Source organism: Vipera berus (genome assembly GCF_964194415.1).
Source record: "Vipera berus genome assembly, chromosome: 3".
Lineage (NCBI taxonomy): Eukaryota > Metazoa > Chordata > Lepidosauria > Squamata > Viperidae > Vipera > Vipera berus.
This window is the reverse complement of record NC_138204.1, coordinates 64,496,091-64,507,254: the sequence shown is the minus strand read 5'-3', so window position 1 is coordinate 64,507,254 and position 11,164 is coordinate 64,496,091. Positions and strand designations below refer to the sequence as shown.

General features: G+C 39.5%; 1 protein-coding gene across 2 annotated transcripts; it reads left to right on the top strand.

The window, feature by feature from the left end:
* Window positions 1-779: 779 nt before the first annotated feature.
* On the top strand, window positions 780-10,952 carry TMEM59 (transmembrane protein 59). Of its 2 annotated transcripts, none has more exons than XM_081323204.1 (8): window positions 780-1,014; window positions 3,373-3,478; window positions 4,812-4,909; window positions 5,033-5,185; window positions 6,049-6,130; window positions 7,656-7,737; window positions 8,856-8,964; window positions 10,355-10,952. In XM_081323204.1, the coding sequence occupies exons 1-8, from the start codon at window positions 826-828 to the stop codon at window positions 10,505-10,507; spliced, it is 972 nt and encodes a 323-aa protein (XP_081179330.1). In that variant the 5' UTR covers window positions 780-825; the 3' UTR covers window positions 10,508-10,952. The 2 variants fall into 2 exon arrangements, with proteins under 2 accessions (XP_081179330.1, XP_081179329.1); XM_081323203.1 differs by having other exon boundaries at window positions 7,653-7,737.
* The last annotated feature ends 212 nt before the right edge of the window (window positions 10,953-11,164 follow it).

Below are 11,164 nucleotides of genomic sequence, written 5' to 3'. Positions count from 1 at the left end.
GATAAAAATTAGAGTAACCACACCCTTTACAGAGACACAGCTGCCTGATGTATTTTGGTTATTGTTAGTCCACAGGAAAAACCATTCGGTGAGGGGAAGGATGGGAAGTCTAAGAATTTAACCTAATTGTGATTGGACAGAGAATTAACCTTCAAATGATCGTCTTCACGCTGTTACATAGTTGCGTGAAGCTACCTGTAAACTTATCTCTACCATCCAAACCAGGGATCTTCAAACTCGGCCCTTTTATGACTCGTGGACTTCAACTCCCAGAATTCCTCAGCCAGCATACCTGGCTGAGGAATTCTGGGAGTTGAAGTCCAGGAGTCATAAAAGGGCCGAGTTTGAAGATCCCTGATCCAAACGGTGAGTGTTTCTCAACCTTGACAACTTTAAGATTTCAAATCTCAAATTCCCCCCGCCGCCCCCCGGCATGTTGTTCAGGGGATTCTGGGAGTCGTAGTCCACATATCTTAAAGCTGCCAAGATTGAGAAACTTTGCAGTAAGGGGAGATGCGCCTGACAATGCATATTGATAAAATAAGTGGAATAAAACCGGGTTGAGAGGGAGACGAACTTTTCCCTTTGTTTGTATGGTTTTTTTTTACTTATTACTGTTTAAATGTAGGACTAGAATTAGTGTAGTAAACTGTTCTTTTCGGAGTCCTACTTTTTTTTTCTCGAGAGAGAGAGAAAAAAAAATCGTGGTCGAGAAACCCGGAAGCCAAGCAAATACATATTTCGTAGCTCTTCTTATCGGAAGCTCAAGGTGGGAGTAACAAAAACAAACAGTCGGGGCGTGGGAGGAGGGGGGGCGGTTACAAGATGGCGGCGGCGCGGCGGAGCCGTTTAGGGTCTCTCTTCCTGCTGGTCGTCCTCGGCTCTGAGGCGGCTTGGGCTGACCTGGAGCCCGCTCCGAATTCTCTTTCGGAGGCTTTTGAGCCGGCGTTGGGAAATACACTGCCGTGTCAACGGACTTGCCAGAGCACTTACCCGCTCCACACGTACCCCAAGGTAAGAAAGGGGGAAAGCGGCGGCGGTGGCGGCGACGACGACCTCGCCCCTAAATCACTCTCTAGGAAAATGGTTTGCGGGGCTTCCTCCTCCTCCTCTCGGGGTCCTGGTTAATCGGGGGGTGCCGGAAGGAGGAGTCGGGAGGCGTGGTGCCACTCTTTCCCCGTCTCTCTCTCTCTCTCTCTCTTCCCCGTGTCTCTCTCTCTCTCTCTCTCTTCCCCGTGTCTCTCTCTCTCTCTCTCTCTTCCCCGTGTCTCTCTCTCTCTCTCTCTCTTCCCCGTCTCTCTCTCTCTCTCTCTCTCTCTCTTTCTCTCTCTCTCTCTTCCCCGTGTCTCTCTCTCTCTCTCTCTCTCTCTTCCCCGTCTCTCTCTCTCTCTTTCTCTCTTTTCCCCGTCTCTCTCTCTCTCTCTCTCTCTCTTTCTTTTCCCCGTCTCTCTCTCTCTCTCTCTCTCTTTTCCCCGTCTCTCTCTCTCTCTCTCTCTTTTCCCCGTCTCTCTCTCTCTCTCTCTCTCTTCCCCGTCTCTCTCTCTCTCTCTCTCTTCCCCGTCTCTCTCTCTCTCTTCCCCGTCTCTTTCTCTCTCTCTCTCTCTTTCTCTCTTTTCCCCGTCTCTCTCTCTCTCTCTCTCTCTCTCTCTCTCTCTCTTTTCCCTGTCTCTCTCTCTCTCTCTCTCTCTCTCTCTCTCTCTCTCTCTCTCTCTCTCTCTCTCTCTCTCTCCCCCGTCTCTCTCTCTCTCTCTCTCTCTCTCTCTCTCTCTCTCTTCCCCGTCTCTCTCTCTCTCTCTCTCTCTTTTCCCCGTCTCTCTCTCTCTCTCTCTCTCTCTCTCTCTTTTCCCCGTCTCTCTCTCTCTCTCTCTCTCTTTTTCCCGTCTCTCTCTCTCTCTCTCTCCCTCCCTCCCTCCCTCCCTCTCTCTCTCCCTCCCTCTCTCTGTGTGTGTGTGTGTGTAAACACGCGCGGGCGGCAATAAAAATTAAGGGGGAGAGGCTTATAAAGGGAGAAGGACGCCATGCAGACAATATGCTCGAATGTTAATTAAAGCAGGTTGGTTATACCATGGGAGCCTCCTCTGGCTCTTCCTCAGAGCAAGACGGACAGAGAGGCTCCTTCTGGCTCTTCCTGGCTGCTGCCAGGGAGGCACCGCTTTGGTTGGCCATTAACAAATTGTCCAGCAAATGTATGGGCTGCTTTTCTGAACGCCGCTTCTCCGGGGTCTCGGGCTCGGATGCCGGGGCTTTCCAGATCAACGGTTGAATACCATTGTGGTCCTCGGCATACCACCACAATGGAGCCCCAAATATCTGTTGTTGAGTGAGAGATGTGTTAAGCGAGTTTTGCCCCGTTTTACGACCTTTCTCGCCGCAGTTGCTAAGTGAATCGCGGCAGCTGTTCAGTTAGTAACATGGTTGTTAAGTGAATCTGGCTTCCCCAAGTGATTCTCCTTGTCAAGAGGAGGTTGCAGAAAGGTGATTGCATGACCTTGGGACACAACAGTGGTCGTAAGTATGAACCAGTCGCCAAGCGCCTGAATTTTGATCACATCTTCATGGGGATGCTACAGAGGTCGTAAGTGGGGGAAATGGTCATCAGTCACTTTTCAGTCCTGTTGTAACTTTGCATGGTCACTAAATGAACTGTTGCAAATCGAGGACTATCTGTAGAGCTTTCTAATCGCAGCTCAGGTAATTGTCAGCTCAGGTCAGGTGTAGGAATTGCAACAATCTGGAGTGTGCCATACTCTGAAAGATTGGGTTATACATGAAACACACACACACACACACTTCTTTGATTTGTTGGCATGGAACAGACGACATTCAATTGAACATTTTGTAAGAAAGGAAGGAATACACTTTTTCCTCTGTATTGTCCCTTTTTTGGCCGATAGATGGGGCCCAACTGATCTGCCCAGAGTGAACCTCCAGTTTCTACTTTATATTAATTCATTAAGCTATGAATAAGGTTCTCTGCTGCCTTTGGTGGTAAGGATCATATTGAATGGTATTTGTATATTCGTGGCATCTTATTTATTTTTCTAGCAGTTTTAGATATGTTAAATAGTGATGGGAATATGAAACTGGAACACAGAGAATTTGTCATCTTTCTAATGATCTTAGTATTTATACATTTTGTATGCAACTTTTTATTATAAATCACTGTATTAAACCATGGCATTCATCAACTGTTATATCTAATTTCTTAAAACCTGCCCTTTCTATTGAAAATGACATAGTGAAACAATAGATTGAAATATCATAGAAGTTAAATTGTCCAGGGTATACTTTATATTTTGAAATATACCATACTGATAATTTTTATAATAACATTATCAAAATAATTATGGTGACTTGACATTTAATTATCAGGAAGAAGAGCTCTATGCATGTCAAAGAGGTTGCAGATTATTTTCAATTTGTCAGTTTGTGGATGATGGAATTGATTTGAATCGGACCAAGATGGAATGCGACTCTGGTAATATAAAGTAGTGACTTTTTCAAGTTATAATAAAAAAGTCCCAATGTTTAGAAGAATTTAGAAACATTTTGGTAACCTGTAAATTGCAAAGAGAATGTCATAATGATTTAGGGTGTTACCTAATCGCAAAGGATAGGTAAAGCCTTCAGGCAAATGAAATATAAGACAGAATGTGAATTTGAGCCCCATATGCCAAAGATTAGACCCCAAATCGCAGCAAAGTATTATTTCACAAAAGGAAAAGCGATCGGAATTAGAATACCCACCCAAGTTAACATACCATACAAACATACTGTGGCTACCCCATTTTCAAACAAACAGATAACACATACTCTAGGCAAAACAGCTCCTATAATAACTGATGCAGATCCCTACCAAGCCCTTCCCAGCTTACCAATTAGTGGTTAAAGCCACTTACAGCCTTCTTCTTTTAGAAAGCCTTTTGGCTGGCTGCTAAAACTTCCTTTAACCTATTCTCCTTTCTGAAGAATTTTCAACATTTACACATACTCTAGAAAAAAGGGAGCCTAGATGGACTCCAGAAGATGGTAGAGGACAGGAAGGCCTGGAGGAACATTGTCCATAGGGTCGCGATGGGTCGGACACGACTTCGCAACTAACAACAACAACAAAAGAAAAAAGGGATATAATACTGAAGCCATTTATTTTTATTTAGTTAGTTCAGAGGTAAAAGTTCAAAGGCTACATATTGTTTATCACCTTTTCATGAAGAAAAAAATTATAACGGTTGATTTGGCTTACAACATAAACCCAGTGATATTGTGCTTGCTTTCTGTTTTGATACTATTCTTGAATCTTGTGCATTACAGCGTGGCACTTTATTCAACTGTAAATCCTACTGACTTGCCTAGTATTCCCCTCCAAGTCAGTATGCATAGGAATGTAGACAGTTGATAAGTTTGATACACATTTATGGGAAGATTCTATTTTTCCCTTATAATTTTTTTACATGATTATTCTGATCACATGCTTGTCTGTTTCCTTCTATGGTCATGATGTATAGTAAGTTACATCAAGAGATTTTTAAAAAATGAATGGATCTGTCATGTACAAACCAAGGACCTACAGAAAGCTATACCAAATTATTTCCCCTTGTCTCTTTTTAATAATTCTGTCATTTAGTTTACAGATCTTGAATTTTAAAATTGTTTGATCTCAATTTTCTTTCCTTTTCTAAATACTGACATAGTCTGTTAGTATGGGTGTCAAAAATAATAGTATTAAATGGTGGTTTTATGTATATCTGTGTTTTATCGCTGCTATGGAATGCGCAATTCTTAAAACTGAGAAAATGGACGTTGTTTTGCAGCATGTACTGAGGCATATACCTCCCAGTCTGATGAACAATATGCTTGCCATCTTGGATGCCAGAATCAGTTACCATATGCTGAACTGAGACGTGAACAAGTAAGTAATCTCGATTGTTAACACAGAAACAGTTGAAGTTCACTGCTTGTACTCCTGCAGCTAATTTATATGCATGCGTGAAGAACACTTTTTTAAAAAAAAAATTCAACTTTTTATTTGTAGCTCATGTCCTTAATGCCAAAAATTCATCGACTCTTCCCACTTACCCTTGTAAGATCCTTCTGGAGTGATATGATGGAAACTGCCCACAGCTTCATTACCTCTACCTGGACTTTCTATCTTCAAGCTGATGATGGCAAAATACTGATATTTCAGGTAGTTGCTAACTTGTGTCACTAGAATGTAAATGGATTTGTATAAAGGTGCTTCTAATTCAATTGAAAATTAAACTCTTGCCTATTTTTTATAATGGTCCAGACTTTAATTATGTAATTAGGTTTGCACTTTAAAGTGCTTACAAACTAATGTATCTTGAGGAAGATGGATAGCCCAGAAACACAAAAAATATTTGCTTATTTCTTTAAATAAATAAATACAGGTAGTCCTCAGCTTAGGACTACAGTTTTTTGTTTTTTTTAAATTCCATTTATATCCCGCCCTTCTCCGAAGACTCAGGGCGGCTTACAAGCTTAGCAGTAGCCTTCATTCTATGTATATGCCTGCTTATTAGGGCTTTCACAAAATTTCAAAATTTATTAGGCCCAAAATTTCTGTTGTTAAGTGAGACATTAAGTAAGCTTTGCCCCATTTTACAACCTTTCTTGTCATGGCTATTAAGCGAATCAGTGCAGTTGTTAAGTTAATTGCAGGTTGTTACGCGAATCCGGCTTCCCCATTGACTTTGCTTGTCAGAAGGTCGCAAAAGGAGATCACGCGACTCTAGGACACTGCAGCTGTCATAAATAGAAGTCAGTTGCCAACCACTTGAATTTAGATCACATGGCCAGGGAGATGCCATAACACAGTCATACATGTGAAAAACAGTCATAAGTCACTTTTTTCAGTTCCATTGTAACTTCGAACAATCACTAAATGAACTGTTGTAAGTCAAGGACTACCTGTAAATAAATAAAATAAAAATGTGACTGCTTAAACTAGTATTATTAACTCCTGTGTATGATGATTTTAGTTTTGTACACATCTTTTATGCTAACTTGAAGGTTCTATTACAATTTCAGTCCAAACCAGATGTTCAGTTTGTACAAAGTCCTGATCAGGAAAACCAAGATTTGAAAGCATCGTCACTAGCCAAGACATCTCGTAAGTTACCCGAAGAAATGTGGGGACTACAACAGAAGTAATTGTGGATAGTAAAAATACATTTTCTATGCATTTATGAAAATGGTGTGTTTTTTAAATTAAAAATTTAGCTTTCTTATCACCTTTTAATTGGTTTTCTGTAAAGATAAGAAACTATAGAATTGAACATCAGATAAACTCAGTATAATGACTAGAAACCCCATTATTTACACAAAAGTGAAAACTCTATATCTGTGGCATGAATGAGTTCTACCCCTCCAGAGTTCTGCTGGTAATTTACAAAGGCATTCATGCAAGGATGTCAGTACTTCCTCAAGAGGAATTCCTTAGGGTAGACATACTGGTTAAACATGTAGATGCCTTCCTAAATGTCACTAGTAAGACTTCAGAACAACTTTTATATTATAGCAGCTGAAGCATATTTTTAAATGAGCAATAGTTGCCTTAGTGGCTGAACTCCAAAAAGACATAGCATGCTCATAAAATGTAAACATGCACATCTTTTTAAATGCTGTTTTCTTCCAGGATTTTCTTACAAAGACAAACCAACTTTTTAGTTTTATCTGATTAAAGAAACAGCTTATAATGTTTAGCACGAAGATTTTTCTGGAAGAAATAAATCTGGACGATTACTAACAGTAATAATATTTACAACTTGAAAAACATGCATAGGATCAAACATTTGAGTATGCATATACACCTGTCATATTTTTTCTTCATTTTTTAAAAAGCATAAAAATGTATGGGGGAAAAAGTTTTATATATATATATATGTGTGTGTGTGTGTGTGTGTGTGTGTGTGTGTGTGTGTATATATATGTATATATATATATGTATATATATATATATATATATATGTGTGTGTGTGTGTGTGTATAGCACAATTTTATAATTTAGAGTAAACGTGGGTGGATCATATTTTGAAATCTGTCATTCCATTTTTTTCACCCAAAGTGAACTGAACGTGGTTGATTCTAACAAAATTATGTGAGATGCAATGGTAATTCTCATATTTCCCTGTACTAATCCATTGATTTCAGTGCTTCTGCTTTCCAATATTGTACTATGTATAGGCGTGTCAGTGTGTAAGTCACTGACAATCTGGCTAATGTAATGTTCCACAATTAATTTACTTATATAGCCTGTAACTATTTTGCTGCACTCTTTCGAAAGTTAACAAGATCATATCTAAAACATCTACAATACATTATAAAAATTGCTAATACGAATCACTGAGAAAAACAGTCATAGCAATAATACTTTTAATTAATTATATTGAGTCATGCCAACATATTGATGGATGTATTCAAGGTGCAAATGCTCTATGAAAATATTTCATATAGGGTATAATAAAAGTTTCCTTTGGTATTTGATACCCTCTGTATATTTAACTTTTTGTTAGTTTAACTTATTATTCCAGAATAATTTAACACATAGACTGAAAGGTGCAAAGGTTTGCTTTATATATACCTATGATTTCATGATTAAAAGCTCAACAAAGTTCTACTATGATTTTTTTCAGTAGACTTACAGTTGGGAGGTCCACATGCACATAAAGGATCTTTTGATGAGGATGAAACGGAGAGTTTCTTCAAATGTATTTCACTGTATGTATTTTTGGTATATGGAGTAATAGAGAAGTGTCTTTACCTACATTAAATTAGTTGTAGTTGATTAATTATCACCATTGTGTTTTGTCTTCTATTGAATGATTCTTGGCTAAACCTTTAGCAAATTAGCATGTGGTTATTTATGCTATATCCAGTTGTTCTGTAAAAGCAGAAAGCTGTACCATAAAGCTTCACTTTTCCCTTCTCAACTGACATTCTTCATTTTTCACTGAATACTGCTTTCAAATCCAAGCTGTTCTGTACTATTCTCTTAAGTGATATGAAATTGAGGTAAAGCTGGATATAATGTTGCTGGCTAAATGGAGTATGAGAGATGCTAACATTCCTATTATATTAATGAGAAATAATTTTGATGGTTTATTTTAGATAGATATGGGTGTTAGCTACGGAGCAAACCATGATTTGACATCCTAGCTTGTCTCAAGCATTCCTACTTCAGATGAAATAGAAATGTATGATTAACTAAAGTTTTCTGAAATTGTTTCAGTCACAAAGATGATGAGGAAAGATGTACTACATACAGGGACAAATTACACTATTGATGGATAAGATCTGAGTGGACAGTATTTTCAGTCACAAAAATGTTTTTTTTCTTTTCCAACAAGAAGTGAGGCATTACTACCAAGCCTTTGAATTTTTTCCTCCCCTACTTTTATTCCTCCAAAAGTTGTGGATGCTCCAACACTGGAGGTTTTTAAGAAAAAAATGGACAACAATTTGTCTGAAATGGTATAGGGTTTCCTGCTTGAGCAGGGTGTTGGTCTAGAAGACCTCCAAGGTCCCTTCCAATTCTGTTATTCTTTGGAGTTGGGTGGGTTAAAAAAGTGTGTAAAACCTCTTCCACCTTTTTTTTCTAAATGAACAGTTATGCCACTTAGTGTCTGGGTTTATGTTGGCTGTAATCATTCCTTACTTAAAACAGAAGCTCTTTGAAAATCCTAAATTTTCAAATATACTCTTCTGAAACTCCATTCAAGTTGTTGGGTTAAATTCTGTAGGAGCAAATTAGTTTTCATACAGGGAAATGATGTATGGAAAATATTTTCAATAAACCTTCAATTGTTTTAGGAATATTCTGTGTCCTTGCTTTCTAGAAATTCTGGTTGGATATTAACAACCACTCTTCTCCTGTCTATACTTGTGTTGCTGTGGATTTGTTGTGCAACTGTTACTACTGCTGTTGAACAGTATGTTCCCTCTGAGGTAAATTATCACTTCATTTTTATGTTACGCTAAGGCTTTCATTCAGGTTCTTTCTGATGGAAATATGTGATCAAATAAACCTCTTGTTAGGGTTTATAAATAACCCCAAATTGTTCATAAATACAGTTAAACCACCCCAGTGATGCCCTCGCTGTGATGTCCCGTTGCCTGGAGGCGGTTCGGGTCTGGATGGGGAGGAACAGACTTCAACTCAACCCTGACAAGACTGAGTGGCTGTACATTCCGGCATCCCGGGACATTCAAAACGTTCCTTCACTTTCTATGGGGGGTGAGTCTTTACCCCCTGTAGATAGGGCTCGCAACTTGGGAGTCCTCCTGGATGCACGGCTTACCTTAGAAGATCATGTAGTAGCCGTGACCAGGGGGGCTTTCGCACAGGTTCGCCTGGTGCGGCAGTTGCAGCCCTACCTAGACCGGGATGCCCTGTGTACGGTCACTCATGCGCTCGTGACCTCTCGTCTTGACTATTGCAATGCTCTCTACATGGGGCTTCCCTTGAAGACCACTCGGAGGCTCCAACTGGTACAGAATGCGGCCGCGAGAGTTGTCTTGGGAGTTTCCCGGTACTCCCATGTTACACCTTTGCTCCGCGAGCTGCATTGGTTACCAGTTGTCTTCCGGGTGAGGTTCAAGGTCTTAGTGATGGTTTTTAAGTCCTTACATGGCATGGGTCCGGAATACCTCGGGGACCACCTGCTGCCGGCGTCAACTCCCCTCCGCCCCGTGCGTTCCCACAGAGAGGGCCTCCTCAGGGTGCCTCCAGTCAGAGAATGTCGGCTGGTGGCCCCCAGGGGGAGGGCCTTCTCTGTGGGCGCTCCGGCTTTGTGGAACCAGCTGCCGGTTGAGCTCCGGATGGCACCGGATCTCCGCTCCTTCCGGCGCGGGTTAAAGACCCATTTATTTGAACAAGCTGGCTTGGCCTGATGGGGAATCACTTAGGGTTTTAATATTTATATATATATATTATTGTTTTTATTGTGGGCAATAATTTAATTCTTTTTTAACTTTTGTACTTTTGTAGTTTTAAGATATGCCCTGTTCACCGCCCTGAGTCCTTCGGGAGAAGGGCGGTATAAAAATTTAATTAAATAAATAAATAAATAAATAAATAAATAAATAAATCATTCCTGTCATAGAATAAGCATGCAATTTTAATATCTATTTGATCTGTAAAAAATATTAGGAAAGGGGCTTCATCAAGTGCCCCTCGGAATCCACTGGTGAAAGCACAATGATCTCGCAGAGGCTTATGGCCATCTCAGGGAACTCCTTATATCCTGGCATACATGTATCCCCACAGATAATAGTTCTGCTATAAAAGCTGCAACTGAATGGCCCATTTTAAGCACACTTTGTTTTCTTTTTCTAGAAGCTGAGTATCTATGGCGACTTGGAGTATATAAATGAACAAAAATTGAATCAATATCCAACCTCTGCTCTCGTGATAGTAAAATGTAAAGCTGAGGAACAAGAAGCGGGACCTCTGCCTGCAAAAGTTAACTTAACTCAGTCCGCAATATAAAATGGAAAAAAACAGATTTATTAATCTAATTCTTAGACTTCTGTTCATTCTGGTAGCTTTTTAAAACTAAGAGGCCTTGGGGTATATGTTAGCTATTATTTAGATTCAAACAAAATTGCAAAATCAAAAGAGAATGGAATTCAGCCTCTTTCAGCAGTCAAGCAAATCACATTGGGTACAAGGAGTTTGTAGTGCATTTACACTTGTCTGTTTTCTTGGATTACTAAAAGTCCTAAGTATTTGTCTATGCATTGACATTTGTATATTATGAACATATGTCACAAAATATATTTGGAATCTGTTTTTAAAAGTGTAATAGGTTTTTGGTAGTCAAAGGCACTTTAAGTTAGCTGTGGATAAATTAAATGACTGTAGTATAGCTTGCAAACTTACCATTTCAAACATCTCTTTTTCCACAATTAAAAATAAATTTTGTTTAACCTTATGCCTGTTTCCTCTGCTGAAATAATTGTGGGTCAGAAATGAACTTTTAATAAAATCCCTCTACATATTAGAGTGTCACCTTTGCATTGCATTCCATAACAAGCCTTATAAAATTAGACAGCATTCTCTACATGAAAGTTCTCTTTTCAGTTTGTCCTATCTTAGGTTGATGGTGCCACTCTTCAAAAACTTTACTAAGAAGAATATGACTAG

What these genes read in the sequence shown, in the direction of transcription:
- TMEM59 (XM_081323203.1), top strand. Translation starts at nt 826, where the DNA reads ATGGCGGCGGCGCGGCGGAGCCGTTTAGGGTCTCTCTTCCTGCTGGTC. An exon ending in CTGAACTGAGACGTGAACAA is followed by an intron (nt 4,910 to 5,032) that starts GTAAGTAATCTC and finishes TTTTATTTGTAG; the next exon opens with CTCATGTCCTTAATGCCAAA. An exon ending in TTCTTCAAATGTATTTCACT is followed by an intron (nt 7,738 to 8,855) that starts GTATGTATTTTT and finishes CTTGCTTTCTAG; the next exon opens with AAATTCTGGTTGGATATTAA.